General features: G+C 44.5%; 1 protein-coding gene across 1 annotated transcript; it reads right to left on the bottom strand.

The window, feature by feature from the left end:
- Positions 1–1113: 1113 nt before the first annotated feature.
- LOC124613312 lies at positions 1114–24173 on the bottom strand. Its single transcript, XM_047142008.1, has 4 exons — positions 24150–24173; positions 19482–19643; positions 7782–8071; positions 1114–2154 (listed from the first exon to the last, which is right to left on the bottom strand). The coding sequence occupies exons 1-4, from the start codon at positions 24171–24173 to the stop codon at positions 1665–1667; spliced, it is 966 nt and encodes a 321-aa protein (XP_046997964.1). The 3' UTR covers positions 1114–1664.
- Between the last annotated feature and the right edge of the window lie 2069 nt (positions 24174–26242).

The raw sequence follows: 26242 nt of genomic DNA, 5'->3' as shown, positions 1-26242 counted from the left end.
CCATTTCTTCATTCACTCCATTCCTCCAGAGTCACTTAGAAAGTGAGCTGATGATCAATTTCAGTTACAGTGCCCTCGCTTTCCTCACACAAAATAAATGTGTTCATAGTATGATCCATTCTGGGGCTTTTGTTTCTACTGTGACTGTTGATATTTTGTACAGTGCAGTTGCATCGCTTGTTTTTCGATTTACATATGCCATGTGGTGCCTAATGCACAGAATCTTTGGAGAAAATCTAATGTATCCAGTTTGATACTCTTCTGAAACATTCTCATATGTACAAAAAAGAAAACTATAAATGTGTATATTTCATAAGTTTTTGAGCCATCATCTAAATGGAGAGCATCTTACCCTGACCAAAGTTCTGTCACTTTACTGAGAATGAGAAATACATGACTAATGTTGATGAATAAAATATAAATAGCATTCCATATCTTGAGCATTTTAATTCCACAAAAAATGAGTGAAAAAAATTGCTGGTGAATGAAGGTGATTTGTGGAACACACTCACTGTTGTTTCCAGTGCTCATAAAAGAACATACAGGACCACTCTAGTGCTTGGAGTACAGAAATGGTGAAATGCTGCTAAAATTTCAGGCTGAGACTTGTCTCCTGCTCGTCACTTCAATAGCCTCAAATGCTCTTTGCATACTAATCTTTATACAGGATGTCTGACTCATAATGCCATAATTTCACTGTGATCTAGGGTCAAAAGTAATAAAGGTATGGATATGCAACTCTCACATAACTCGGAGGGTCTTAAAAGATTATTTTATGGTTGGTTTGTTTAAAGTCTGCTCTTTAGGATAAATCAGGTTCGTGTGTTACTAGAACAATATTCATGAGGAGAACAAACATGTTGTGGTGTGATATGCTTGATTTCATCCACAAGTTTGGTACAAAGGAAGTTTCATCACATGTACCACAAATCAACAACAGATAGAATGGATAAAAGCATAGCATAGACACTTGTGGCCACTGGAGCCATGTATAAACCATGCAAGAAAGACAATGGGTGTATAGGCAGGTAATTGCACCACAGTCACTTGCAGAGAATACATCAGCATTAGTGGACCTAGAAAGACTACTCAAATGGGCTTGCACACGGATCTTATACTGCAGCCAACACGTTCCTGAAGTGTAATGTCTCAGAGTACCTTCTTTTAGGCTACACTAGGGTATGTGTTTTTTCCAGTAAAGCTCACGGCATTGAAGATGTGAACCAAGTTTCAAATAGTTGACAACATCTGTACCATCACTTTAGGATTGTTAGCACAGGCTGAGGGAAAAACTGAGCAGGGCTGCAGACAGGCTTTTCTATGTGCCATTAAGGAGGCCCATATTGAAACTGCACAGTTGTTGGAAAACTTTTGATCTGTATCAGTTGTGTGAGAGGGTTATGTGCCTACATCTTTATTAATTTGAGTCTTCAGCATAATGAATTTATGGCATTATGACTTGCACACTCTGTACAGTGTGTTTCAGGTACAACGGTTGTCAAACTCAAGTCTGGCAAGACAGAGCACCGTTCATGCAAGTAAATTGTCCACTGTAACATTGCCTGCACCTGGAGGAAAATTTGTCCACCGGACGTGTGACGGCGACTGCCCACTACGTGCAGTGGACACTGTGGCAGTTGTGACGGTGCCGTCAGAGTGGGTACTCAGCTGAGTGCGAGTAGAGGCTCATAGGTGTCCTTCTGGTAGCTGGGCGCTTCCGCCGGAGCCTTCTTGCGGCCCGGCTTACCCTCCTTGTCAGCGTGCCGCTGGACTGTGCCCTTGCCCTTCGCTGGCTTTAGAGGCTTCTTCTTGCTTTTCTGGGGTGCCGACACTGCAGAGGACGCCGATGTAGGTGTGGACGCTGGCTCACTGTCCAGCAGCGCCAGCTGCTCAATGATATTCTTGGGCCGGCCTGCGGAAGCTGCTCCTGTCGCGTTCTTGTTGGCGTAGACGACAACGTACTGCGAGTAGGATGACTTGGTGGGGGTGTTGATGTCTGCAAAGTCACGGAAGTTGGCAAAGAAGTCGTGGTGGTGTGGCTGGGGGCGTGGGTTGTAGTAAGAGGGCCGGCCGTGACCGTTGCTGTAGTAGGAACTGCCCAGGAGGCCCACGTCCCCACTGCCACCACCACCGAACACTCCGCGGTCATCATCGCTGCAACAAAAAAGTCTAAATCACCCATTGCCACTGCAAGTCAGGGCTGCACTGAACTTGTGGTGAGACTGGCCACTTCCAAGGGTGCAGGCAGAAAGGAGGTACAAAAACTGGCCAGAAAGAAAAAAGAAAACAGAAAGGACAGTTCAGGAATTAACTGGGAGTGGTGCGGAAGTTCACCTATTCCTTGTGCTCCTATCTTCAGCCTATGAGGAGAAGCTTTTCCTCCAGCCCACCACCGTAAATGCACGCTGTTGTCACGGTGTCATTTCTACAGTCATTTCGCTCATGTACTATATAAAGAAATGACTGCTCCAAACAAATCTTTGGCTGTAACATGGTTTATGTAGCAACAGTGTATTTGGTTCACACACCTGCCGCCTACACAGTTCACTCATTTTCAGCAGTGGAGTTCTTGCTGCTACTTTACTATGAAACTGTGGGATCTCGAACGTTGGCTATCTGTTACTGAACAAAATATGCTATTTGATGGAAGGAGTACGATGTTTCGCAATTGCTACCAACTGATGACTGCAGCGACACTGAACTAAAGTGCTTCAAAGTATTTGATAGAATAAGTAGGGGGAAAAAAAACACCAAGTTTTGAAACAATTGGAGACGCTGACAGAATACATGTCGCTCACAGCACACTTGTTTACTTAAGGAAAAAAACTTATCTTTACGGTAAACTTATTCCTTCAGTTGATAGTTAAGTTTCTTCCATGACGTTTTAGTCACGTTACCCACCACGCAGGCGCAGTGATTTTTTTTTCTGGATTAAAAATAGTCTATGTGTTAATTCAGGGTATAGGCTACCTCCATTCCAAAGTTCATCCAAATCCTTGCTACCACTTCAGCCTGAAGGAGAAACAAACATACTAACTCGACGAAGAAAGAAAATAAGCAATTGCTATTTCGGTGCAGTGCAAATTTTTTTTCGTGTGTGCCTATTACCAGCAGTTGCGCTCACATATCATAATCAGATTCAGTCTTACTAAAAGCCTACTAAGCTGTAGGCCTACGTGTAAAGCCACCACGTCTATGTGTTGTACAGCATTAATAAATGACACTGTCATCTCTTCAAGGGTCTCGGAAGCAGTAAGATATGCCTTATGCTCAGCGGCTAAAATGCAATGGGATTGTATAGAAGTATGGATTAAACACTTCGAGGATTGTATAAGCATTATATTGAATCGTAATATGGAAGACATATTAAACAGTAAACACATTTTCACAAATACGATACGGTTCGAAAGTCAGAGTAGATAGCTTTTTCTGAGAGTAATTATTGTTCCACATTTCGCATTATATTCTTCAAATTGATAAATATTTTTTACTACACACATTTAAAAGTAGCCCATTCGATATAATCTGTTTTAAAATTTATCCCAAATCCATCCAGTTGTTTTAGCTTTACGATGTAAGAAACATGCTCACACACAAAATTTCACATTTATAATATATATGGGATATGTAAGGACTTCTCAGTGAAACTTCTGCACTTTAGTCGAAACAACAACGGCAACATATGGGCGCACACTGAGGGAGTATAATGAATAATGTAAGTTGAACTCCATGTCACAGAGTCATCTGCGAGTAATAATTTGACGCTGGTTTTTACGGTATGTTCCATGGAGGTATGTTCCCTGAAGTGTAGGTGCCATGCGAAGTTCTTTGGTACGGCATGAAAACGGATAACCTTTGGGCATTACATTGGGTCGATTCATAAGTTTATAGCGTTCTTCTGTAAGTTTAATAACACAACATATACACTCAATAGGGTTAGTCACCAATAACATATTATTCTTCTTCGCTATGCGCAACAGTGTACCAACGCTGGGGTAACTTTTCGATTCCGCAACGTAGTAATCACAAGGTTTTGGGGTGAACAACTCTTTCGTAGCGCATTTTCATCCGGAAAGTAAGTTCCCTTACGCTGTTCAATAGAGAGCTGGAAAGATGAAATTATGAGGGCGCAAGATCAGGTAAATAAGGTAGGTGTGGAATGACTTCCCTGCCTAACAACTGTATAGTGTTTTTTGTCAGTGTAGTAAAATGCGCACTGGCACTATCCTGGAGTATTATCACTTCACGCCCTCTTACTGGTCATTGTTCTTAGACTGCGTCTGGAAGATGTCTTAGTTGTCGACAATAAATGTCAGCACTGACAGTTACACCTAAGCGAAGCAATTTGTAGAAAAACGCCACCTTCGATGTTCCACCAGGTGCATAACATTATCATTTTTGGATGCGTGCAAGTCTTTGTATGGGGGGTTCCTGCTCTGTTTGGGCTCCACCACTCTTTTCGTTTGCTTACGGTAGCACTTCTCGTCGCCAGTAATGATACAGGATAGGAATGATCAGTGTTGCTCATGAGCCAAGTGATGACGAACAAGAAGAGATGCACATATGATCACCCACTGATTTTTGTGATTTTGGCTTAGAGCATGTAATATGTAGACACTAGATTTTTGAATCTTCCTCATTGCATGCAAATGTGGCACGATGGTGGGATGATTGCAGTTCATCGCATTTGCCAGTTCTCGAGTACACTGATGTGGATGATCGTCGATTAACGCTTTGAAATGATCTTCTCAAACCCCAAAGGTCTTTCTGAATGTGGAGAGTAATGTCAAAATCACAGCCCTTAAAATGAAAAAAAAAAGTTTTTTTCTTGCTGCATTGCGTCCAATGTCATTATCCCCATGCAAGGCGCAAATGTTTATGCCTGCCTCATGTGCTGTCAACCATCTTCTAAACTCAAACTGGAAATGTTCCAATCTCTCCAACTAGCACTCTATTTTGTAGCACCCGCAGCTCCACCCACTAGCATCCAGAGCTCGTGTCTGGTCTGGCATTGTCATGCTGCAGGAGAGGGCGCGCCGTATGTGGACAAACTCTTCGAATCCGAAACTCGATTACTGCCCATTGTTTCTCACACACCGAGATAGTTATGTTACACAGCGCCATGTTACACGTTACCTTTAGCGGCAGAGGGCTCCAGATATGTAGACAAGAAGAATTAACACGTAGAATTTTAAAAGCGTTTCTTTTATTTAAAGAGTCCATGATGTTCTTTGAAGAAATAGTGAAGAACTTTGGCCTGGTGACGTGCAACATTGTCGTCCATAAAAATTCCGTCGTTGTTTGGGAACATGACGCCCTTGAATGACTGCAAATGACATCCAGAGGACCCAGTCCATTCGATGTAAACACAGCCCACACCATTACGGAGCTACCACTAGCTTGCACAGTGGCTTGTTGATAACTTGGGTCCATCGCTTTGTGTGGTCTGCGCCACAGACGAACCCTACCATCAGCTCTTATCAGCCGAAATCTGGGCTCATCTGACCAGGCCTCAGTTTTCCAGTCGTCTAGGGTCCGAACGATACGGTCACAAGCTCAGGAGAGGCACTGCAAGTGATGTCGTGCTGTTAGCAAAGGCACTCTCATTAGTTGTATGCTGCCATAGCCCATTAACGTCAAATACCGCTGTACTGTCCTAACGGATATGTTCATCGTACGTCCCACATTGATTTCTGCGGTTATTTCACGCAGTGTTGCTTGTCTGTTAGCACTGACAACTCTACTCACACGCTACTGCTCTCGGTTGTCAAGTGAAGGCCGCCAGCCACTGCATTGTCCATGGTGAGAGGAAATGCCTGAAATTTTGTGTTCTTGTCATACTCTTGTCACTGTGGATCTCAGAATATTGAATTCCCTAATGATTTCAGAAATGGAATGTCCTCTGCGTTTAGCCCCAACTACCATTCTGCGTTCAAAATCTTTTCTCCTCTGTGGCCTTAATCACGTCGGAAACCTTTGCACATGAATCATCTGATTACAGTTGACAGCTCCGCCAGTGCACTGCCGTTTTAGATCTTGTGCACGTGATACTACTGCCATCTCTATATGTGCTTATGGTATCCAATGGCTTTTATCGCCTTAGTGTATATTGCAACCTCTCAATCTCACCCCTACATGTTCAATATTATTGCGCATCAGGCAATACTACCCAATATTGTTCATCGCCTAGGAGGTGCTTAAGGGCTTCCACACACGAGAGACTGATAAGCTCAGTATATACAGGGTGGCGCACGAAATGTGTTACCATTTTGTTTTTGAATATAAACTTTATTGTCAATACAATCTGAAAGGAACATATACTACAATGAAGAGCTATCCATGGAGATTTGTTCTAACTCAGCACATGCTCAGTATGTCCACCATTTCGTTTCCTAACTTCCTTCAAACGAACACTGAAGTAAGTGATTACCCTACGGCAGATGTCTTCCGTAATTTCACTGCAAGCTTGAAGAATAAGTCTTCTGAGCTCCATTAAATCACGTGGACCTTTCGGAAAAATTTTTTCGTTTAGGTACCGCAAAGAAACAAGTCAAGTGGGTTGAGGTCTGGACTATTGGGGGGCCAATTTTGTGCGTCATTGAAGCGACCTGGAAACCTGAGTGAAATTATCCGTGTGTCGAAGTCCTCGTGTAAAAACTTCAACACCGTGTGTGTAGTATGTGCCCTTGTTCCATCTTGCATGAACCACTGCGTGTTGAAGGGCAAGGCAGTAGCAAGAAGCTGTGGAATGAAGCTATTGCGAAGCATGCTCAAATAACGCTCGCTGTTCACAGTTTCTTGAAAGAAAAAGGGTCCAATAAGTCCGTGACTGGAAATTGCTGCCCACACTGTAATCCTCGGAGCATAATGTTGTCGTTCATGAAGCACTTGTGCGTTTTCAGTGGCCCAAAAGCGTACATTTTGTTTGTTAACCACACCGTCTAAATGAAAATGCGCATCGTCTGAAAACCAAACGTTGTTGAGAGTTTCTTCCCTATCCTCCGCCCACTGAGCAAACAGTAGTCTCTGCTGCTTGTGTTCTTCAGTGAGCTTCTGTGCACAGGTCATCTTGCCTCAGGCATGGGTGTGTGTGATGTCCTTATGTTAGTTAGGTTTAAGTAGTTCTAAGTTCTAGGGGACTTATGACCTATGATGTTGAGTCCCATAGTGCTCAGAGCCATTTGAACCATTAGCCACAGGTCATCTTGTATGGGTACATATGGAGGTCACTTTTAAGAATGCGTTGAACGGAGCGTCTGGATATTCCCAGTTGCACCGCTGCCTTTCTACACGATTTCCCGGGACTTCTCTGTACAGCAACTCGTACCGTTCCAATATTCTCCGGCGAACAAACAGGCTTAGGCCGAGGTCGCTTCGCTTTCAATACTGTTCCTTCCTGTACAAATTTATTGTACAAACTGTGGATGGTCTTCTTGCAAGGGACCCATCGTGTGTTAAACTATTGTCGAAAACGCGTCTGAGTCACAACAAGGCTTTTCGTTTCATGAAAAAGTAACACAATTGCTGTGTCGTCAGTCTTCCATTGTCAGCCATTGCTGCTTACTAGTCTCCTAGCGGCAGTATCGTGAATTACACGTCATTTCGTAACTCATTTGTCTTTCCAAGCTCTGCTGGTACTGCTGTAGAGATCCCAGCGGGATATCTAATGTGCCTCGTAAATTGTGAAAGAAACAATTGGTAACACATTTCGTGCGCTACCCTGTAATAACCTTATACTGACTGGCAACACTGTTCAATTGTAGGCGAGCTGGGGTACTGACTTGTTGTAGAAGGTGCCGCCGCGGATGACGCCGAAGTTTCCGGAGCCGAGCAGGTTGGAGGCGGGCGCCGCGCCCGCTGCCGCCGCCGTGGGTCCGGCCCCTACGCCGACGCCAGGCCCGGGACCGGGGCCAGAGGCGGGCCCGGTGGCCGTGGCGCGCAGGTAACCCGCGCCGAACGCGGTCGGCGGCTGCTGCTGCTGGTGGTGGGCGTGCGCGTGCGGGTGGTAGCCCAGGAAGCTGTTGTGCTGCGGCCGCAGCAGCGACGACGGCCGCTGGCTGTGCGCCGGCTCCTGCGGAAATTACGTTAGGTCGGGTAAAGCTATCACAACCGAATGAAACCGTTTCCAAACTGTCTCTACTGCGCATGCGCAGCTTCGCGTTCGTTTGTTTCGACCGTCAGGAGCCTTTGGGTTTACTCGGATGCATACTTCGAGTGTTTCGTTGTTTCACCACCTGTAGCGCTAGTTGATTTCTTTGCTCTCTTCGCGTTGCTCAGATATTTCTTGTCTAAATAATGAAGCAGTGCATCTGGTACACTGTCTCTACTGCGCATGCTCAGCTTCGCGTTCGTTTGTTTTGACTGTCAGGAGCCTTTGGGTTTACTCGAATGACGTAACGTTAGCGACAGCCCCGGACGGTGCACAAGTCCCACCCAATCACCCCCCTCCACACCAATCCATATCCTAAGCTCCGCTCATGGTCTGCCGCATGTTACAACATCAAAGTTGTTCCTATCACAGATATGCCAGTCATAACAAGGGAGAAAATCAGTAGTTACTACGAAATACAGTTTTTCCGGTACCATTGTGGAAAGAATTAGAAATATGTTCATTGAATATGCGAGTTGAAAATCATCAATAAGAATGAAAAACAAAAATGGTATCCACACTGTCTTTTTTATTTCATGAGCTTTCATCTGCACTATATCAAAACATCTGACATTTGTTAACTGCAGTGAGCGCAAATTTCCGTCACCTCGCGTAGTGTAACAAATTCTGTTGGGAAACATTAATTGGTAGTACCGCCAAGGATGCTGTCCATTATCTCGGTTGTCTAAAGTCAATGTTGTGCATAAACAAGGCAAAGTCGATGTCTTGGTTTGTTTCTGATTACCTCATTAAGACTAAAGAATATGAGTGGGATAATGTAGAAATGCGTAATGCAAGCAGTCAGATACTTATACAGCGACATTCTTCATTAATATTTGCCTGTGTAATGGGTGAATTTTTACTTGTGAACTCTTATGACTGCTTGCTTATAGCAGACACGAGATTACTTTGAGTTCTTCTTCAGTGTTTGAGAGCTTTAGAGCTGCCTATTGTTAAACATAGGTACATAATTTCGTCAGTGTCATTCCAACACATCTTATCGTACTTTAATGTCTGTTGGATATCATTTTTGACAGCAGTTGACCACAACAGTCAAGATTAGGTACCTTGTGTATGATAACTTTATTGAGAGTGCATATCTATGTTTCATTTTGACAGTATTACACTAACTGCTAAGAAGTACTAACAGCACAACACTGCTAGTATGAACAACCGCGGTAAAACCGGTAAAACAAAAAACGACGAACAAAAACACGACAGCGACGAGGACTACCAAAGATCATACTGATGTGCTCTCGAACGGTGTGGGGGGGGGGGGGGGTAGGTGTGGAGGGGGTTAAATGGGCGGGGCTTGTGCGAATGTCCGGGGCTGTCGCTAACGTTTAATATCACAACCGAATGAAACCGTTTTCAAACTGTCTCTACTGCGCATGCGCAGCTTCGCGTTCGTTTGTTTCGACCCTCAGGAGCCTTTGGGTTTACTCGGGTGCATACTTCAAGTGTTTCGTTGTTTCACCACCTGTAGCGCTAGTTGATTTCTTTGCTCTCTTCGCGTTGCTCTGATATTTCTTGTCTAAATAATGAAACAGTGCATCTGGTACATTTTTTTTCATGCTTAGCTTTAAGCGTTTCGAGAATTTATTCTCATTGTCGAATGCAAACATTTACATAAATATTTTGTGTGCTGTTTATTTGTGTGTTGCGGCTCTCTTGCACAGGGCAGTTTCGTGATTTTGAGGTTGTAAGGTACCATTCTCTGCCTCCTACATTAAAAAAAAAAAAATGTCGTGTGACGAGGGACTCCCGTCGGGTAGACCGCTCGCCTGGTGCAACTCTTTCGATTTGACGCCGCTTCGGCGACTTGCGCGTCGATGGGGATGAAATGATGTTGATTCGACAACACAACACCCAGTCCCTGAGTGGAGAAAAATCTCCGAGCCAGCCGGGAATCGAACCCGGGCCCTTTGGATTGACAGTGTCGCACTGACCACATATTTTTTTTTTTTTAAATCTCATTTTGTTCGTTTTTTTCGTTGCATCTGCTTGGGGGGGATGTCAGAAGACATCCATTTCAGTTCGTCGTTGATCCATTAATTCAGTTTTTTTTTTTATTATAGAGGGCAGCTAACTCTCTGACCGAACACGCTGAGTTACCGTGCCGTAAAGAAAGTATAATTTTCACTCGAGGGAAGGCTTGAACCAAAGACCTCTCGTTCCGCAGCTGCTCGCGCTAACCACGAGACCACGGCGCTCCTGGACCACTCAGCTACCGGGGGTGGACTACATTATACAGAAAATCACACATACAATGTGAAATTTCTTAAACTGTATGAGTGATGGTTTGCATGTGTGTGGTTTTCTGCACAATGGAGGAGGTATAGTATCTTATCACCCCTAAAAGAGGACTACAGTGCAAGACAGTCAGCACAACACACAAAATACTAATGTAAATATTTGATCATGACAAAGAGAAATTCTCGAAACGCGTAGTGCTAACAAGGGAACCTCCCCATCGCACCCCTCTCAGATTTAGTTATAAGTTGGTACAGTGGATAGGCCTTGAAAAACTGAACACAGATCGCCGGCCGGAGTGGCCGAGCGGTTAAAAGCGCTACAGTCTGGATCCGCACGACCGCTACGGTCGCAGGTTCGAATCCTGCCTCGGGCATGGATGTGTGTGATGTCCTTAGGTTAGTTAGGTTTAAGTAGTTCTAAGTTCTAGGGGACTTATGACCACAGTAGTTGAGTCCCATAGTGCTCAGAGCCATTTTTTTTTGAACACAGATCAATCGAGAAAACAGGAAGAAGTTGTGTGGAACCGTGAAAAAAAAAATAGTTAAAGATACAAACTGAGTAGTCCATATGAAAGATAGGCGATATCAAGGCCAACGCGAGATAAGCAGACCTGTGGTCTCGTGGTTAGCGTGAGTAGCTGCAGAACGAGAGGTCCTGGGTTCAAGTCTTTCCTCGACTGAAACTTTCTTTATTTTCGCGAAGTTATGATCTGTCCGTTCGTTCATTGACGTTTCTGTTCACTGCAATAAGTTTAGTGTCTGTATTTTGCGACCACACCGCAAAACCGTGCGATTAGTAGACGAAAGGACGTGCCTCTCCAATGGGAACCGAAAACATTTGATCGCAAGGTCATAGGTCAACCGATTCCTCCACGGGAAAACACGTCTGATATATTCTATACGACACTGGTGACGACATGTGCGTCACATGATAGGAATATGTTGTCGACCCACCTAACTTGTACACTTAGCGAATGGGTAAAAAGATTCCTCTACCTTGCCCGATTTAGGTTTTCTTGTAGATGTGATAATCACTCCCAAAATAGTGATGAAAACATAAGGGTTTGTCACATAAACTGAAAATAAAAAATTAAACTTTTCACTCTTGAACCTAGGTCCTCTCGTTCCGTAGCTGCTCTCGCTAACCACAGGACCACGGCACACGTGGCCTCCCAGTGTCCTTGATGTTACCTATCTTCGCATGGACTACTCAGTTTGTATATTTTACTAATTTTTTTCATAGTTCCACACAACTTCTTCATGTTTTCTCGATTGATCTGTGTTCAGTTTTTCAAGGTCTATCCACTGTGCCAACTTCCCACTTGCGATCGGCACTTCTTGGAGAAGCGAGTCAGTGAAACAAAATGCTAACTGAAGACGTTCTTAATTATTCATGACTCCACTTTCCTAATCAACGTGTACCGGGCGCCGTGTGCTACCTATGAGCGCAGAACAGGGGGTTCTGCGCTCATAGGCAGCACGCCGCGTCTGGTAGGCGCGGCGCTCGAGGACCACAGCACAGCTACGACACCTGAGGTTGGTCTGAAACCGATCATGTGAAAATAAAGTAATTTACAACTGAAGCGGTATTTTCAACCTCTGCTATGAGGCTCAGTTGCGGATGTTCTGCCAATAGGATTGTTTGGAATGATGACAGTTCATCATTTTTTCCAGTTCTTGAGTATACTGAAGTGGATCATTGTGGATTAATGCGTTTAAACGATCTTCATCAAATCCAGTAGGTCGTTCCAAATATGGAAGTTCACCCATGTCAAAACGATCCTCCTTAAAACGAGAAAAAACTATTTTTTTGCTGTGCTCTGTCCAGCGGCATTATCCCTCCACACGGGGCAAATGTTTCTGGTTGCCTCCGCTGCTGTCACCCCTCTACTGAACGCTAAACGGAGAACATATCAGAAATTTCCGATTTCTCCATTTTCCAGCGACCACAGCTCCACTCCCTACCTCCAAATGATAAGACAATATGTATACTTGAATAGCAACAGTGAACTACAAATGACAATCGATAAATAAACCCTTAGTAACCAAAATACCAACACGCAAAACAAAAACGCTGCGAACTTATGCACCAGACCAATACAGTCGAAGCAGGCAAAACGGGAAGAGATCATAGCTTCCTTGGATCACACTCACTGCAGGAGGTAGGCCTGGTCTTTAATCAGAAAGCTGGACAACACCTAACACCACCATCTGACAAAAACGTGGCATGAATTTAAATAATATGGTCGACTACATGACCTCCACCTCCAAGTCAAGAAGAGATAAACACATCAAAAGAGAAGTTACACATCTCTTTACCGAGCGAGGTGGCGCAGTGGTTAGCACACTGGACTCGCATTCGGGAGGACGACGGTTCAATCCCGTCTCCGGCCATCCTGATTTAGGTTTTCCGTGATTTCCCTAAATCGATTCAGGCAAATGCCGGGATGGTTCCTTTGAAAGGGCACGACCGATTTCCTTCCCAATCCTTCCCTAACCCGAGCTTGCGCTCCGTCTCTAATGACCTCGTTGTCGACGGGACGTTAAACACTAACCACCACCACCACCACACATCTCTTAAAAATAACGATACGGTCGGTTCCACGAACATCTGAGTTTTCGTCCCCATTTCAATTCGAAGACACCATAGAAGTTATAAATAATATGAAACCTAGGGAGGCAGCAGGCGTTGATCATATTTATCCTCAGTTTCTGTTGCATTTCTGAAGATAGTAACTGTTCTCGAATATACACTCCTGGAAATGGAAAAAAGAACACATTGACAGCGGTGTGTCAGACCCACCATACTTGCTCCGGACACTGCGAGAGGGCTGTACAAGCAATGATCACACGCACGACACAGCGGACACACCAGGAACCGCGGTGTTGGCCGTCGAATGGCGCTAGCTGCGCAGCATTTGTGCACCGCCGCCGTCAGTGTCAGCCAGTTTGCCGTGGCATACGGAGCTCCATCGCAGTCTTTAACACTGGTAGCATGCCGCGACAGCGTGGACGTGAACCGTATGTGCAGTTGACGGACTTTGAGCGAGGGCGTATAGTGGGCATGCGGGAGGCCGGGTGGACGTACCGCCGAATTGCTCAACACGTGGGGCGTGAGGTCTCCACAGTACATCGATGTTGTCGCCAGTGGTCGGCGGAAGGTGCACGTGCCCGTCGACCTGGGACCGGACCGCAGCGACGCACGGATGCACGCCAAGACCGTAGGATCCTACGCAGTGCCGTAGGGGACCGCACCGCCACTTCCCAGCAAATTAGGGACACTGTTGCTCCTGGGGTATCGGCGAGGACCATTCGCAACCGTCTCCATGAAGCTGGGCTACGGTCCCGCACACCGTTAGGCCGTCTTCCGCTCACGCCCCAACATCGTGCAGCCCGCCTCCAGTGGTGTCGCGACAGGCGTGAATGGAGGGACGAATGGAGACGTGTCGTCTTCAGCGATGAGAGTCGCTTCTGCCTTGGTGCCAATGATGGTCGTATGCGTGTTTGGCGCCGTGCAGGTGAGCGCCACAATCAGGACTGCATACGACCGAGGCACACAGGGCCAACACCCGGCATCATGGTGTGGGGAGCGATCTCCTACACTGGCCGTACACCACTGGTGATCGTCGAGGGGACACTGAATAGTGCACGGTACATCCAAACTGTCATCGAACCCATCGTTCTACCATTCCTAGACCGGCAAGGGAACTTGCTGTTCCAACAGGACAATGCACGTCCGCATGTATCCCGTGCCACCCAACGTGCTCTAGAAGGTGTAAGTCAACTACCCTGGCCAGCAAGATCTCCGGATCTGTCCCCCATTGAGCATGTTTGGGACTGGATGAAGCGTCGTCTCACGCGGTCTGCACGTCCAGCACGAACGCTGGTCCAACTGAGGCGCCAGGTGGAAATGGCATGGCAAGCCGTTCCACAGGACTACATCCAGCATCTCTACGATCGTCTCCATGGGAGAATAGCAGCCTGCATTGCTGCGAAAGGCGGATATACACTGTACTAGTGCCGACATTGTGCATGCTCTGTTGCCTGTGTCTATGTGCCTGTGGTTCTGTCAGTGTGATCATGTGATGTATCTGACCCCAGGAATGTGTCAATAAAGTTTCCCCTTCCTGGGACAATGAATTCACGGTGTTCTTATTTCAATTTCCAGGAGTGTATATGTAGTTAAAGGCTACCCAGCCACTGACCTTCGTCTGTGCGAATGCGCACAGGTTGCCTAAACTTTTACGGGAATCGTCACCTTAGTGTGCGCGAGTAAAGAGTGGATAGGCAAATACCTATTAGGTATGTTACGTATGTAGATTGTGGACAGTTGGGAATGTCGGTCTCACGGGAAGCGTGCAAGGGGGTAAGTTCCTGCAGTCGCGCTATTCGTCTGTGTCCTCGGTGGCTCAGCTGGGTGCCGGCACGGTAGCTCAGCGTGTTCGGTCAGAGAGCTGGTTCACCTCTGTAATAAAAAACTGAGCGGAAGGATCAATAAACGAACTTGAACGGATGTCATGTGACGTCCGCAACGACCAAACACAACGATCAACAACGAACAAAACGCAAAAAAAAGATGGATAGAGCGTATGTCATACAAGCAGGAGATCCCGGGTTCGAGTCCCGGTCGGGGCACACATTTTCAGCTGTCCCTGTCGAGGTATATCAACAACACCTGTCGGCAGCTAAGGGTTTCAACTGATTATCATTTATTCTGTTGCATTTTCAACCTGTTACTCTCAAATGGCTGAACAGCTTCTTTTCAAATACGCTGGAGTCAGGCCATCTGTCACCTCTCTTCAAGAAAACTAAGATTATTATTGTACTAAAGCCAAGCAAAGATCCATCCAAAGTTGAAAACTATATTCCCATTGCGCTTCTTAGTGACACGTTCAAGCTGTTGTAGAGGCTCATTCACAGCAGTCTGCTAAGTCGTCAACAAACACGACCCAAGAGCAAGGTGGGTTTAGACCAGGAAGGGGATGTCAGGAACAGGTGCAAGCAATTGCAGCTCACATCGAAAACGGCTTTGAGAAACAGAGGAGAAACGTGGGGTACTTTTTAGATTCAACTGCAGCCTATGATACTGTCTGGCACGTCGAACTCCTCAAATTCACCAGTGTCATCCCATGTCGGAAACTAATCACTCTAATTGGTAACATGCTGAATAATAGATATTTCCAGATGTTCTCAGACAATTCTAAAAGCAAAGTTCACAAAATAAATGATGGTATGCCTCTAGGTTCTGGTCAGTATGTACGACCTCCTTTCTGAAATCAAGCCTATCGGGTTTATCGCTATTTTGTCGGAAAGGGACATGTTGAGAACCTTGGCTTTACTATAAGGGTTATGCGTGAAACAGCAACCAGCCACAAGTATTGTTTAAGAAGGTTTCTTTGGCTCAAACCATGACTCGTTTCGGATTTCTTACAAATCTATCTTCAGGTACTTGTTACATGTTTCGTTTTGTTTTCTTGCTGGAGCCTCGTCTTGTAACTGTTATTGGTTTGCTGCACTACGATAAACTTTCTTTCCTAGCGCGGCATCTGAACTTTAGTATCAAGTTCCGGAGCGCTTAGTTTTGAATTTTTCTTGACTTACCGAAGTATCTGTTGATTTTCCATCTGGGATAAAACTGCAGGATGACCATTCGTTGTTGGTTTTCATACATTTTGTTCTGAATCCTGCGTAGATCTCTCGCAGTATCGTTTCGTCTCTCCCCTGTTAACCAGCTTCTTATACGGGTAATCACTTTCATATCTGTAACACGACCACGCGCCTCGTGTCCATACTCCGGCGCCAGACTGCACGCTATTGATTCAAACTATGCCTGTCGGCCGCCATTAACCGTGCTGCAGTTCAAAGTGAACCAAAGGGGAAACAAAGGGTAGAACATCTCTGGAGACTTTTGTGGTACTGCGACCATGCGGCACTCTTACAAAATGCGCGAATGAGAACGGAGACAAAAACGGTCTTTCTTAGCCACTAGATGGAAATAGAAATGAGAGTTTGGCGTCATTGGCTGGGAGGCCCCTTGCGGGGCAGGTCCGGCTGCCTTGGTGCAGGTCTTATTACGTTCGACGCCACATTGGGCGACCTGCGCGCCGGATGGGGATGAAATGATGATGAAGACAGCGGAGAAAATCCCCGACCCAGCCGGGAATCGAATCCGGGCCCTTAGGACGGCAGTCCGTCACGCTGACCACTCAGCTATCGGGGCGGACTTAGCCACTAGATAACAGTGTGGCGGTACGTCACATAACGTGATAAAAATGATACTGAACTACTTTGCAAATATACCAAAACTAACGTTGTAATGAAATAAATATTATTGCAGAAAAATCACAAAGACTCTGTAATCAATTAATATGATCTGCGAGTGTAATTGCGATCTCTGTTCTTTTACAAAAGAATTTCTCTCTCTTCCCTTTTGGTTCTTCGTAGTGAGAGAAGCCATTTTGTGATGAGGAACGAAAACGTGTAAGTTTCATGTAATATTTAGCCTAAATACACAACTGGCCATTAAAATTGCTACACCACGAAGATGACGTGCTACAGACGCGAAATTTAACCGACAAGAAGAAAATGCTGTGATATGCAGATGATTAGCTTTTCAGAGCATTCACACAAGGCTGGCGCCGGTGGCGACACCTACAACGTGCTGACATGAGGAAAGTTTCCAACCGATTTCTCATACACAAACAGCAGTTGACCGGCGTTGCCTGGTGAAACGTTGAAGTGATGCCTCGTGTGAGGAGAAGAAATGCGTACCACCACGTTACCGACTTTGATAAAGGGCGGATTGTAGCCTATCGCGATTGCGGTTTATCGTATCGCGACATTGCTGCTCGCGTTGGCCGAGATCCAATGACTGTTAGCAGAATATGGAATCGGTGGGTTCAGGACGGTAATACGGAACGCCGTGCTGGATCCCAACGTCCTAGTATCACTATCAGTTGAGACGACAGGCATCTTATCCACATGTTTGTAACGGATCGTGCAGCCACGTCTCGATCCCTGAGTCAACAGATGGGGATGCTTGCAAGACAAAAACCACCTGCACGAACAGTTCGACGAGGTTTGCAGCAGCATGGACTATCAGCTCGGAGACCATGGCTGCGGTTACCCTTGACGCTCCATCACAGACAGGAGCGCCTGTGATGGTGTACTCAACGACGAACCTGGGTGCACGAATGGCAAAACGTCATTTTTTCGGAAAAATCCAGGTTCTGTATACAGCATCATGATGGTCGCATCCGTGTTTGGCGATATCGCGGTGAACGCACATTGGAAGCGTGTATTCGTCTTCGCCATACTGGCGTATCACCCGGCGTGATGGTATAGGGTGCCATTGGTTACACGTCTCGGTCACCTCTTGTTCGCATTGACGGCACTTTGAACAGTGGACGTTACATTTCAAATGTGTTACGACCCGTGACTCTACCCTTCATTCGATCCCTGCGAAACCCTACATTTCAGGAGGATAATGCACGACCGCATGTTGCAGGTCCTGTACGGGCCTTTCTGGATACAGAAAATGTTGGCCTGCTGCCCTGGCCAGCACATTCTCCAGATCTCTCACCAATTGAAAACGTCTCGTCAATGATGGCCGAGCAACTGGTTCGTGACAATACGTCAGTCACTACTCTTGATGAACTGTGGTATCGTATTAAAGCTGCATGGGCGGCTATACCTGTACACGCCATCCATGCTCTGTTTGACTCAATGCGCAGGCGTATCAAGGCCGTTATTACGGCCAGAGGTGGTTGTTCTGTGTACTGATTTCTCAGGATCTATGCACCGAAATTGCGTGAAAATATAATCACATGTCAGTTCTAGTATAATATATTCGTCCAATGAATACCCGTTTATGATCTGCATTTCTTCTTGGTGTCGCAATTTTTATGGCCAGTAGTGTATAATCAAATATTACTTAAAAGTGTTGTAAAATTTTATATGTACCAGCTCCTATATTCATGAAGCGGCACAATTAATGTCTTTATGCAAATTTTATAGGGGAACATTGGTGCAGAGGTCAGCGCCATTGTTCTAAATGGTAACAGCCCAGACTCGTGATAAATATCTTAATATTTGCTAGTTTTAACAAACAAATATAAATGTGAATGCAGGAGAATTCTCTTGATTAGCGGTTCTTCCTTTGAAACTGTAAAAGTAATCAGTATATCCAATATTGAATCATGTTTGAGCAAAGTAAATTCAAGAAATTATTTTGATCCCCGATTAATAAAGTTGCAAGAATCCCATTAGCGTTTCATTTCCACAAGAATAAAAAATAATTTATAAAAACCGATTTTGTTTAGAAACACAAATACGGTCCTATACCTTTAAATGCGATCATTTTAGGTTAGGCTTTACCGTGATTGTTATTGACATTAAATGAAACAACAAGTGTACTGTTACCAATGACCGTTTTGTTTATTTCCATGACTCGTTTCAAAGGTTTAAACCTCCATCATGTATACTGTCATATTTGTAATCAAATATATTGGTTTACAAAGATGACAGTATACATGTGATGTGTTGTTATTTTATAACACTTTTAAGTAATATTCGATTATATTTAGGCTAAATATTACATGAACAAATATATTAGTTTACAAATATGACAGTATACATGCGATGTGTTACGACAGCGGAAGGAACCTGTGACCACTGGAGACAGTGCCACAAGTTCCTCCAAAAAATCGTAACACAACACACACACAAATGTCACACTAACTAGTGTAAATCTACCCGATGATGGAGATTTAAACCTTTGAAATGAGTCGTGGAAGTACACAAAACGGTGATTGGTAACAGCAGACTTTTGCTTCTTTTACTGTTTTACAGCTGAAAATATCTGTGTTGGTGGTTGCTTTTCAGATAAAAACATCATGTTGGTCAAACTGACTGCGAGAAGTACTATAACTGAGTCACTGACAAAAATAATTCTCCAGTTGTGAAGTAGCCAGAATACCACTAACTCCAACGTTTCATAACACATAAATACCAATACATAAAAGAATCACCACAACAGGTCATACAGCAGCAAGCGAGTGAGCAAGTGAGTGTCTCACCTGGAAGAGCAGCTGCGGCCTGGAGTGTCCCAGCGGCTGGAAGAGCGGCGCGAACGACGGGAAGAACTGCTGGTCGGATGCCTCCGGGTCGTCTTGCTGTGGGTCCGGACCGTCGCCGGCTCCAGCGCCCTCCAGGGAGTCGTCGGAAGTTAGCGCCGCCACCTGCCGCAAGGACAGTCGTATCGAGCGGGCACACCAATAAAACTAGGCCTGTAAACCTGCATCTACAAGGATACTCAGCAAATCACACTGAAGTGCCTGGCGGAGCGTTCATCGAACGACCTTCACAATAATTCTCTATTATTCCAATCTCGAACAGGGCGCGGAAAAAACGAACGCCTATGTCTATCCGTGCGAGCTCTGATTTCCCTTATTTTGTTATAATGATCGTTTCTCCCTTTGTACGTCGGTGTCAACAAAATATTTTCGCATATAGAGGTGAAAGTTGGTGATTGAAATTTCGTGAGAAGATTCCGCCGCAATGAAAAATGCCGTTGTGTTAATGGTGTCCAACCAAAATCCTGTATCATGTCCGTAACACTCGCTCTCCTATTTCGCAATAATGCAAAACGTGCTGCTCTTCTTTGAACTTTTTCGATGTACTCCGTTAATCCTATCTGGCATGGATCCCAGACCGCGCAGCAGTACTCCTAAAGAGGACGGACACGTGTAGTGTAGGCAGTCTCTTTAGCAGATCTCTTACATCTTCCACGTGTTCCACCAATGACGGGAGTTTCTACTGCTCGTCTTAGTGCTTGCTAAACCCTATCCACGTGCTTCAGTAAAAAAAAACGCAGTCTTTTGATTTGCCTTCCCCACAAAATTTTCTATGTGTTCTTTCCAATTTAAGTTGTTCGTAATTGTAATTTCTAGGTGTTTAGTTGAATTTACGGCCTTCAGATTTGACTGATTTATTGTGTAACCGAAGTTTAACGAATTTGTTTCAGCACTCATGCGGATGGCGTAACACTTTTCATTATTTGGGGTCAATTTCCAATTTTCGCACTACACGGATATCCTTTGTACATCGTTTGCAATTTATTTTGATCTTCTGATGACTTTATTTGACGATAAACGACGGTATTATCTGCAAACAACCGTAGACCACTATTGAGATTGTCTCCCAAATTGTTTATATATACAGGGTGATTCACGAAGGTACGTAAATATTTTAATATGTTATTCTACAAGTAAAACTAAAGAAAAAAGTTCTTATAACCGTATGTCCGCAAATGTTTAGTTACAGAGTTACGACTAATAAAAGATTTTGCCTGAAATTTAGCAACTTCGTTAATATAAAGCCATCGCAAAACTGTACGAGGTTAAAGTAAAGCACGATTTCCAATTATGTTGTTGTTATTGGTATGGTGAATCTAATAAAACATGTCCCAGACGTGAACCTGCAGTAGTTTTCCAGAACATCGATAGAAGCAAAGATCATTATACTAGTAAATTTATTTGCTTTCAATTAAGAATGTACGAGGGTCACTCCAAAAGAAATGCACACTATTTCTGTAAAAATACTGTTTTCATTCTGCATGTGTGAAAGTTTTACAGTGTGTAGATACATCCTTCCCGCTTGTTTTCAAACTTAGTTCAACCTGTTCCCGTGAGTGGCGCCGTCACAGCATGTCTTCAAGATGACTACTACACCTGACGTTCGTCAGAAGCAACGTGCTGTCATAGAATTCCTGTGGCGTGAAAACGAGACAGTGGGAAACATCCACAAGAGATTGAAAAAGGTGTATGGAGGTGCTGCTGTCGATCGCAGAACAGTTGGTCGGTGGGCAAGCAGGTTACGTGATGAAAGCGGGCACGGCAATATTGAGGATTGTCCTCGCAGCTGCAGGCCTCGTACTGCACACACTCCGGACAATGTGCAGAGAGTTAACGAATTGGTGACTGCTGACAGACGCATCACAGTGAACGAATTGTCACGCTACGTTGGGATAGGGGAAGGAAGTGTTTGCAGAATACTGAAAGTGTTGGCGTTAAAAACGGTTTGTGCCAGGTGGGTTCCCAGGATGTTGACAGTGGCTCACAAAGAAACAAGAAAAACGGTATGCAGCGAACTTTTGGAACAGTACGAGAATGGTGGAGATGAATTTCTTGGAAGAATTGTGACAGGTGATAAAACATGGCCCCATCATTTTTCACCAGAGACGAAGAGGCAATCAGTGGAGTGGCATCATGCAAATTCACCCAAGGAAAAAAATTCAAAACCACACCTTCTGCTGGAAGAGTTATGGTTACGGTGTTTTTCGATTCCGAAGGACTCTTGCTTGTGGATATCGTGCCAAGTGGAACCACCATCAATTCTGATGCATATGTGACGACACTGAAGAAACTTCAAGCTCGACTGAGTCGTGTTCGACCACATCGGCAAAAGCAGGATGTTTTGCTGTTGGTCGACAATGCACGACAACATGTCAGTCAAAAAACCATGGAAGCGATCACAAAACTCGTATGGACAACACTGAAACACCCGCCTTACAGTCCTGACCTAGCTCCATGTGACTATCATCTCTTTGGGAAACTGAAAGACTCTCTTCGTGGAACAAGGTTTGAAGATGATGACTCCCTTGTGCATGCTGCCAAACAGTGGCTCCAACAGGTTGGTCCAGAATTTTACCGTGTGGGTATACAGGCGCTGGTTCCAAGGTGGCGTAAGGCAGTTGAGAGGGATGGAAATAATGTGGAGAAATGAAAATATTGTTCCTAGAGGGTGTATCTACACACTGTAAAACTTTCAAACATGTAGAATAAAAGATGGATTTAAAAAAAATGGTGTGCATTTCTTTTGGAGTGACCCTCGTATGAATGTTTATATCATTGTTGGCAACCGTTAGTGAGTTGTTTCAGTCGTTTCCTAACCTCGAAACGAGTTAGTTTTTTGTATTGTTCAGTGAAAGAACATATTTAAGTGAAACCACATAGTAACTGTTGTAGTTTCACGACCCTGTGAAACTGAAACGAGCAACAAAATCTGTTCATACACTTCACCCGGGGAAGAATCATCGGGAAAGTGGAAGAAGAACGAAGTGTGACGAGGGTAGCCCACGAGTTTAGTACTGCTCATAGCTTTGCTTTACATGCACGAACAGCGTTCTGAAGCTCAGGCACTGCTGTTAAAAAGACAGCACGTGGTCGACCACGAGCAGCTACAACAGCAGATGACCGCTAAACTGTGCAACAGGCAAGAAGGGATTCACGTCATGGAACAGCAACCACACTTAACAGGACTGAGAGATAACCAATCTCACGCTACACAGTGGCATGGCGGCTGAATGGGGGTAGTCTCTTTGCCCGACGACCAGTACTCTCCGTTCCGTCAACACCCGCACATGGGCGGCAATTGGAGGAACTCTTGGAACGAGAGGCTTTTCGGCGAATGGGCTGTCCTGCCCGTTACTCCGACTTAAATCCCATAGAGCACAAGGGGGATGCGTTGATACGTATTGCAGCGCCTCCACATGCACCAACAGCCTTCTAGCAGTTGTCAACTGTGCTGGTGGACAAATGAAATCCCCCACCACAAGAACTCCTTACCAACCTTGTGGGCAACATCGGATACCGTGTATTGTCGTCCGTGGTGATCACACTCACCCTACAAGGGGAGACGGAAAGCAATTTTATCCCTATCCTGCCAATGCTATTTTACCCTTTGAATAGGTACACTTTTCAAAAGAATTATAAGTGACAAAACAATGAAATTTTTACTGCATACATATAACATATATGCCTCAATTTACAAGTAAAATGTACATAATACCTCTTATGGTGCTGAAGAAAAAAAAATTCTTTTACTAGTAAAATTTAACTTTTTTGTACATCAATTATTATAAAACGGTTTCTGATTATTTGGTGGTTCTCAATTTACTTGTAATTACATATTACCATCTGCAGTAGAAATTGACCAAATTTCGTGTTTCTAACCCCATTAGATTATCAAATAATGGTACCTGAAAGGAAAAAAGGTAGTTTTGAGAAAAATCCATTTCAGGTTTAATATTGCAATTCTAGTGTAGTTATTGATGAGAATTACTTATCAGCAATATTTTCCTGTGCCATACTGAGCATCATCTGAATCATACTGATCTTCTTTTCTTCTCTTGGTCCCTCTGCTTTTCTGTCAGGCTTGTTTTGTGCATTTTAAATTAGCAAAATCTGCTTCGAGAATTCTCTCTTTATCTATTTGCACCAAGGATTTTGCAATATTTCCACTAGATTTTATGCCCAATAATTCAAAAATATCCAGTTTTCTTATTACACCATCATTGAAGCATAAAATAGCATCATAAACACCAAGTTTGAAGGTTGTAAGCTGAACAAATACAGTTTTCGGTAACTGGTTCCAAATGACAGAATTCACACATTCATTTAAATTTAGGGTTTTCTCTTGAAGACATTTCTTCGACAAGGTATCTTTACAAAGCTCTCTAAATATGGGTTTAATTTAATTTAATTTAATGCTGTGCATTATCTCTGCATGGCGCAAAAAGGAAGGCGTGGCATTTAAATGGCAGATTGCACAGAGCGTCAGGAAAACCATCATATCTCACGAAAAAATTGTCGTATTTGTGTAAAACAAAAACTGTTTCATGCAGGAAAGACCAGGCATTTCAAATATGCTAAAATCTAACAATCGAATTTTTGAAACCAACTTGCCTTCCATCTCCCATTAAGCACCATGTCTCGCCTTTTGCAATGTCTGGGGAACAATCTAAATCGTGGTGACTTTAATGTAATTACTGTCTTTGAATAAACATGTCATTTCTGTTCGCCTCAATACGAATGTCTGTATCTCTTTCAGTTACAATCCGTACTATTTGCTGTAGCAGTTGTTTCTCTATACGATCCAAGTTTCATCGAGCTATGTTACTGGCAATGATGCGTCACGCGAAAGTTGCCTTCGTGCATAAGTTTTGCGCTCCAGTGTATGTACAGTACTTTTACTCTGTTGTAGAATTTTAGAACATGTTTTTTGCTCGCGTATCATCTCATTTCTGGAAACCTATAATCTACTCTGTAGGAATCAACATGGATTCCGGAAACAGCGATCGTGTGAGGCCCAACTCGCTTTATTTATTCATGAGACCCAGAAAATATTAGATACAGGATCCCAGATAGATGCCATTTTCCTTGAATTTCGGAAGGCGTTCGATACAGTTCCGCACTGTCGCCTGATAAACAATGTAAGAGCCTACGGAATATTAGACCAGCTGTGTGGCTGGATTGAAGAGTTTTTAGCAAACAGCACACAGTATGTTGTTCTCAATGGAGAGACGTCTACAGACGTTAAAGTAACCTCTGGCGTGCCACAGGAGAGTGTTATGGGACCATTACTTTTCACAATATATATAAATGACCTAGTAGATAGTGTCGGAAGTTCCATGCGGCTTTTCGCGGATGATGCTGTAGTTTACAGAGAAGTTGCAGCATTAGAAAATTGCAGCGAAATGCAGGAAGATCTGCAGCGGATAGGCATTTGGTGCAGGGGGTGGCAACTGACCCTTAACACAGACAAGTGTAATGTATTGCGAATACATAGAAAGAAGGATCCTTTATTGTATGATTATATGATAGCGGAACAAACACTGGTAGCAGTTACTTCTGTAAAATATCTGGGAGTATGCGTGCGGGACGAATTGAAGTGGAATGATCATATAAAATTAATTGTTGGTAAGGCGGGTGTCAGGTTGAGATTCATTGGGAGAGTCCTTAGAAAATGAAGTCCATCGACAAAGGAGGTGGCTTACAAAACACTCGTTCGACCTGTACTTGAGTATTGCTCACCAGTGTGGGATCCGTACCAGGTCGGGTTGACAGAGGAGATAGAGAAGATCCAAAGAAGAGCGGCGCGTTTCGTCACAGGGTTATTTGGTAAGCGTGATAGCGTTATGGAGATGTTTAGCAAACTCAAGTGGCAGACGCTGCAAGAAAGGCGCTCTGCATCGCGGTGTAGCTTGCTGTCCAGGTTTCGAGAGGGTGCGTTTCTGGATGAGGTATTGAATATATTGCTTCTCCCTACTTATAACTCCCGAGGAGATCACGAATGTAAAATTAGAGAGATTCGAGTGGGCACGGAGGCTTTCCGGCAGTCGTTCTTCCCGCGAACCGTACGCGACTGGAACTGGAAAGATAATGACTGGCACGTAAGGTGCCCTCCGCCACACACCGTTGGGTGGCTTGCGGAGTGTATATGTAGATGTAGATGTAAAAGTAGTGGAGGGGTGCGCTAGAAGCTGAGCGCGCTGCGTGTTGCCTACCTGCTCGGCGTCGGCCCCATCCGCCTGCGACGCCGGCGGCAGGAGCGTCAGATGCTCGCCTCCCTGTTCGCTGCTCTTCTCGCCCAGCGCTGCGTCTGCAACAGATGGCGGTGCCACGGTCACTGCGAATAGTTTCTCGCCTCTGCTTCATTACTCTACGTTATTTCACTAAGTACAATCTAAGGAAAAATAAAACAAAATATATATATAACTAAGACCCTGCACCACGAGGAATCATCCGAATGGGATGGAAATCGGTAGATGTGATGTACATGCACTGGCAAACAAACTATTACAATTTCAGAAAGACTGGATGATTTATTCAAGGGAAAGAGCTTCACAAATTGCGGAAGTCAATAGCGCCTTGGTCCGCCTCTGACGCTTATGCAAGCAGTTATTCGGCTTGGCACTAATTGAGTTGCTGGATGTCCTCCAGAGGGATATTATGTCAACTTTCGTCCAACTGGCGCGTTAGATCGTAAAATGCCGAGA

This window comes from Schistocerca americana, chromosome 4 (assembly GCF_021461395.2).
Source record: "Schistocerca americana isolate TAMUIC-IGC-003095 chromosome 4, iqSchAmer2.1, whole genome shotgun sequence".
Taxonomy (NCBI): domain Eukaryota; kingdom Metazoa; phylum Arthropoda; class Insecta; order Orthoptera; family Acrididae; genus Schistocerca; species Schistocerca americana.
This window is presented reverse-complemented; position numbering and strand designations above follow the sequence as displayed.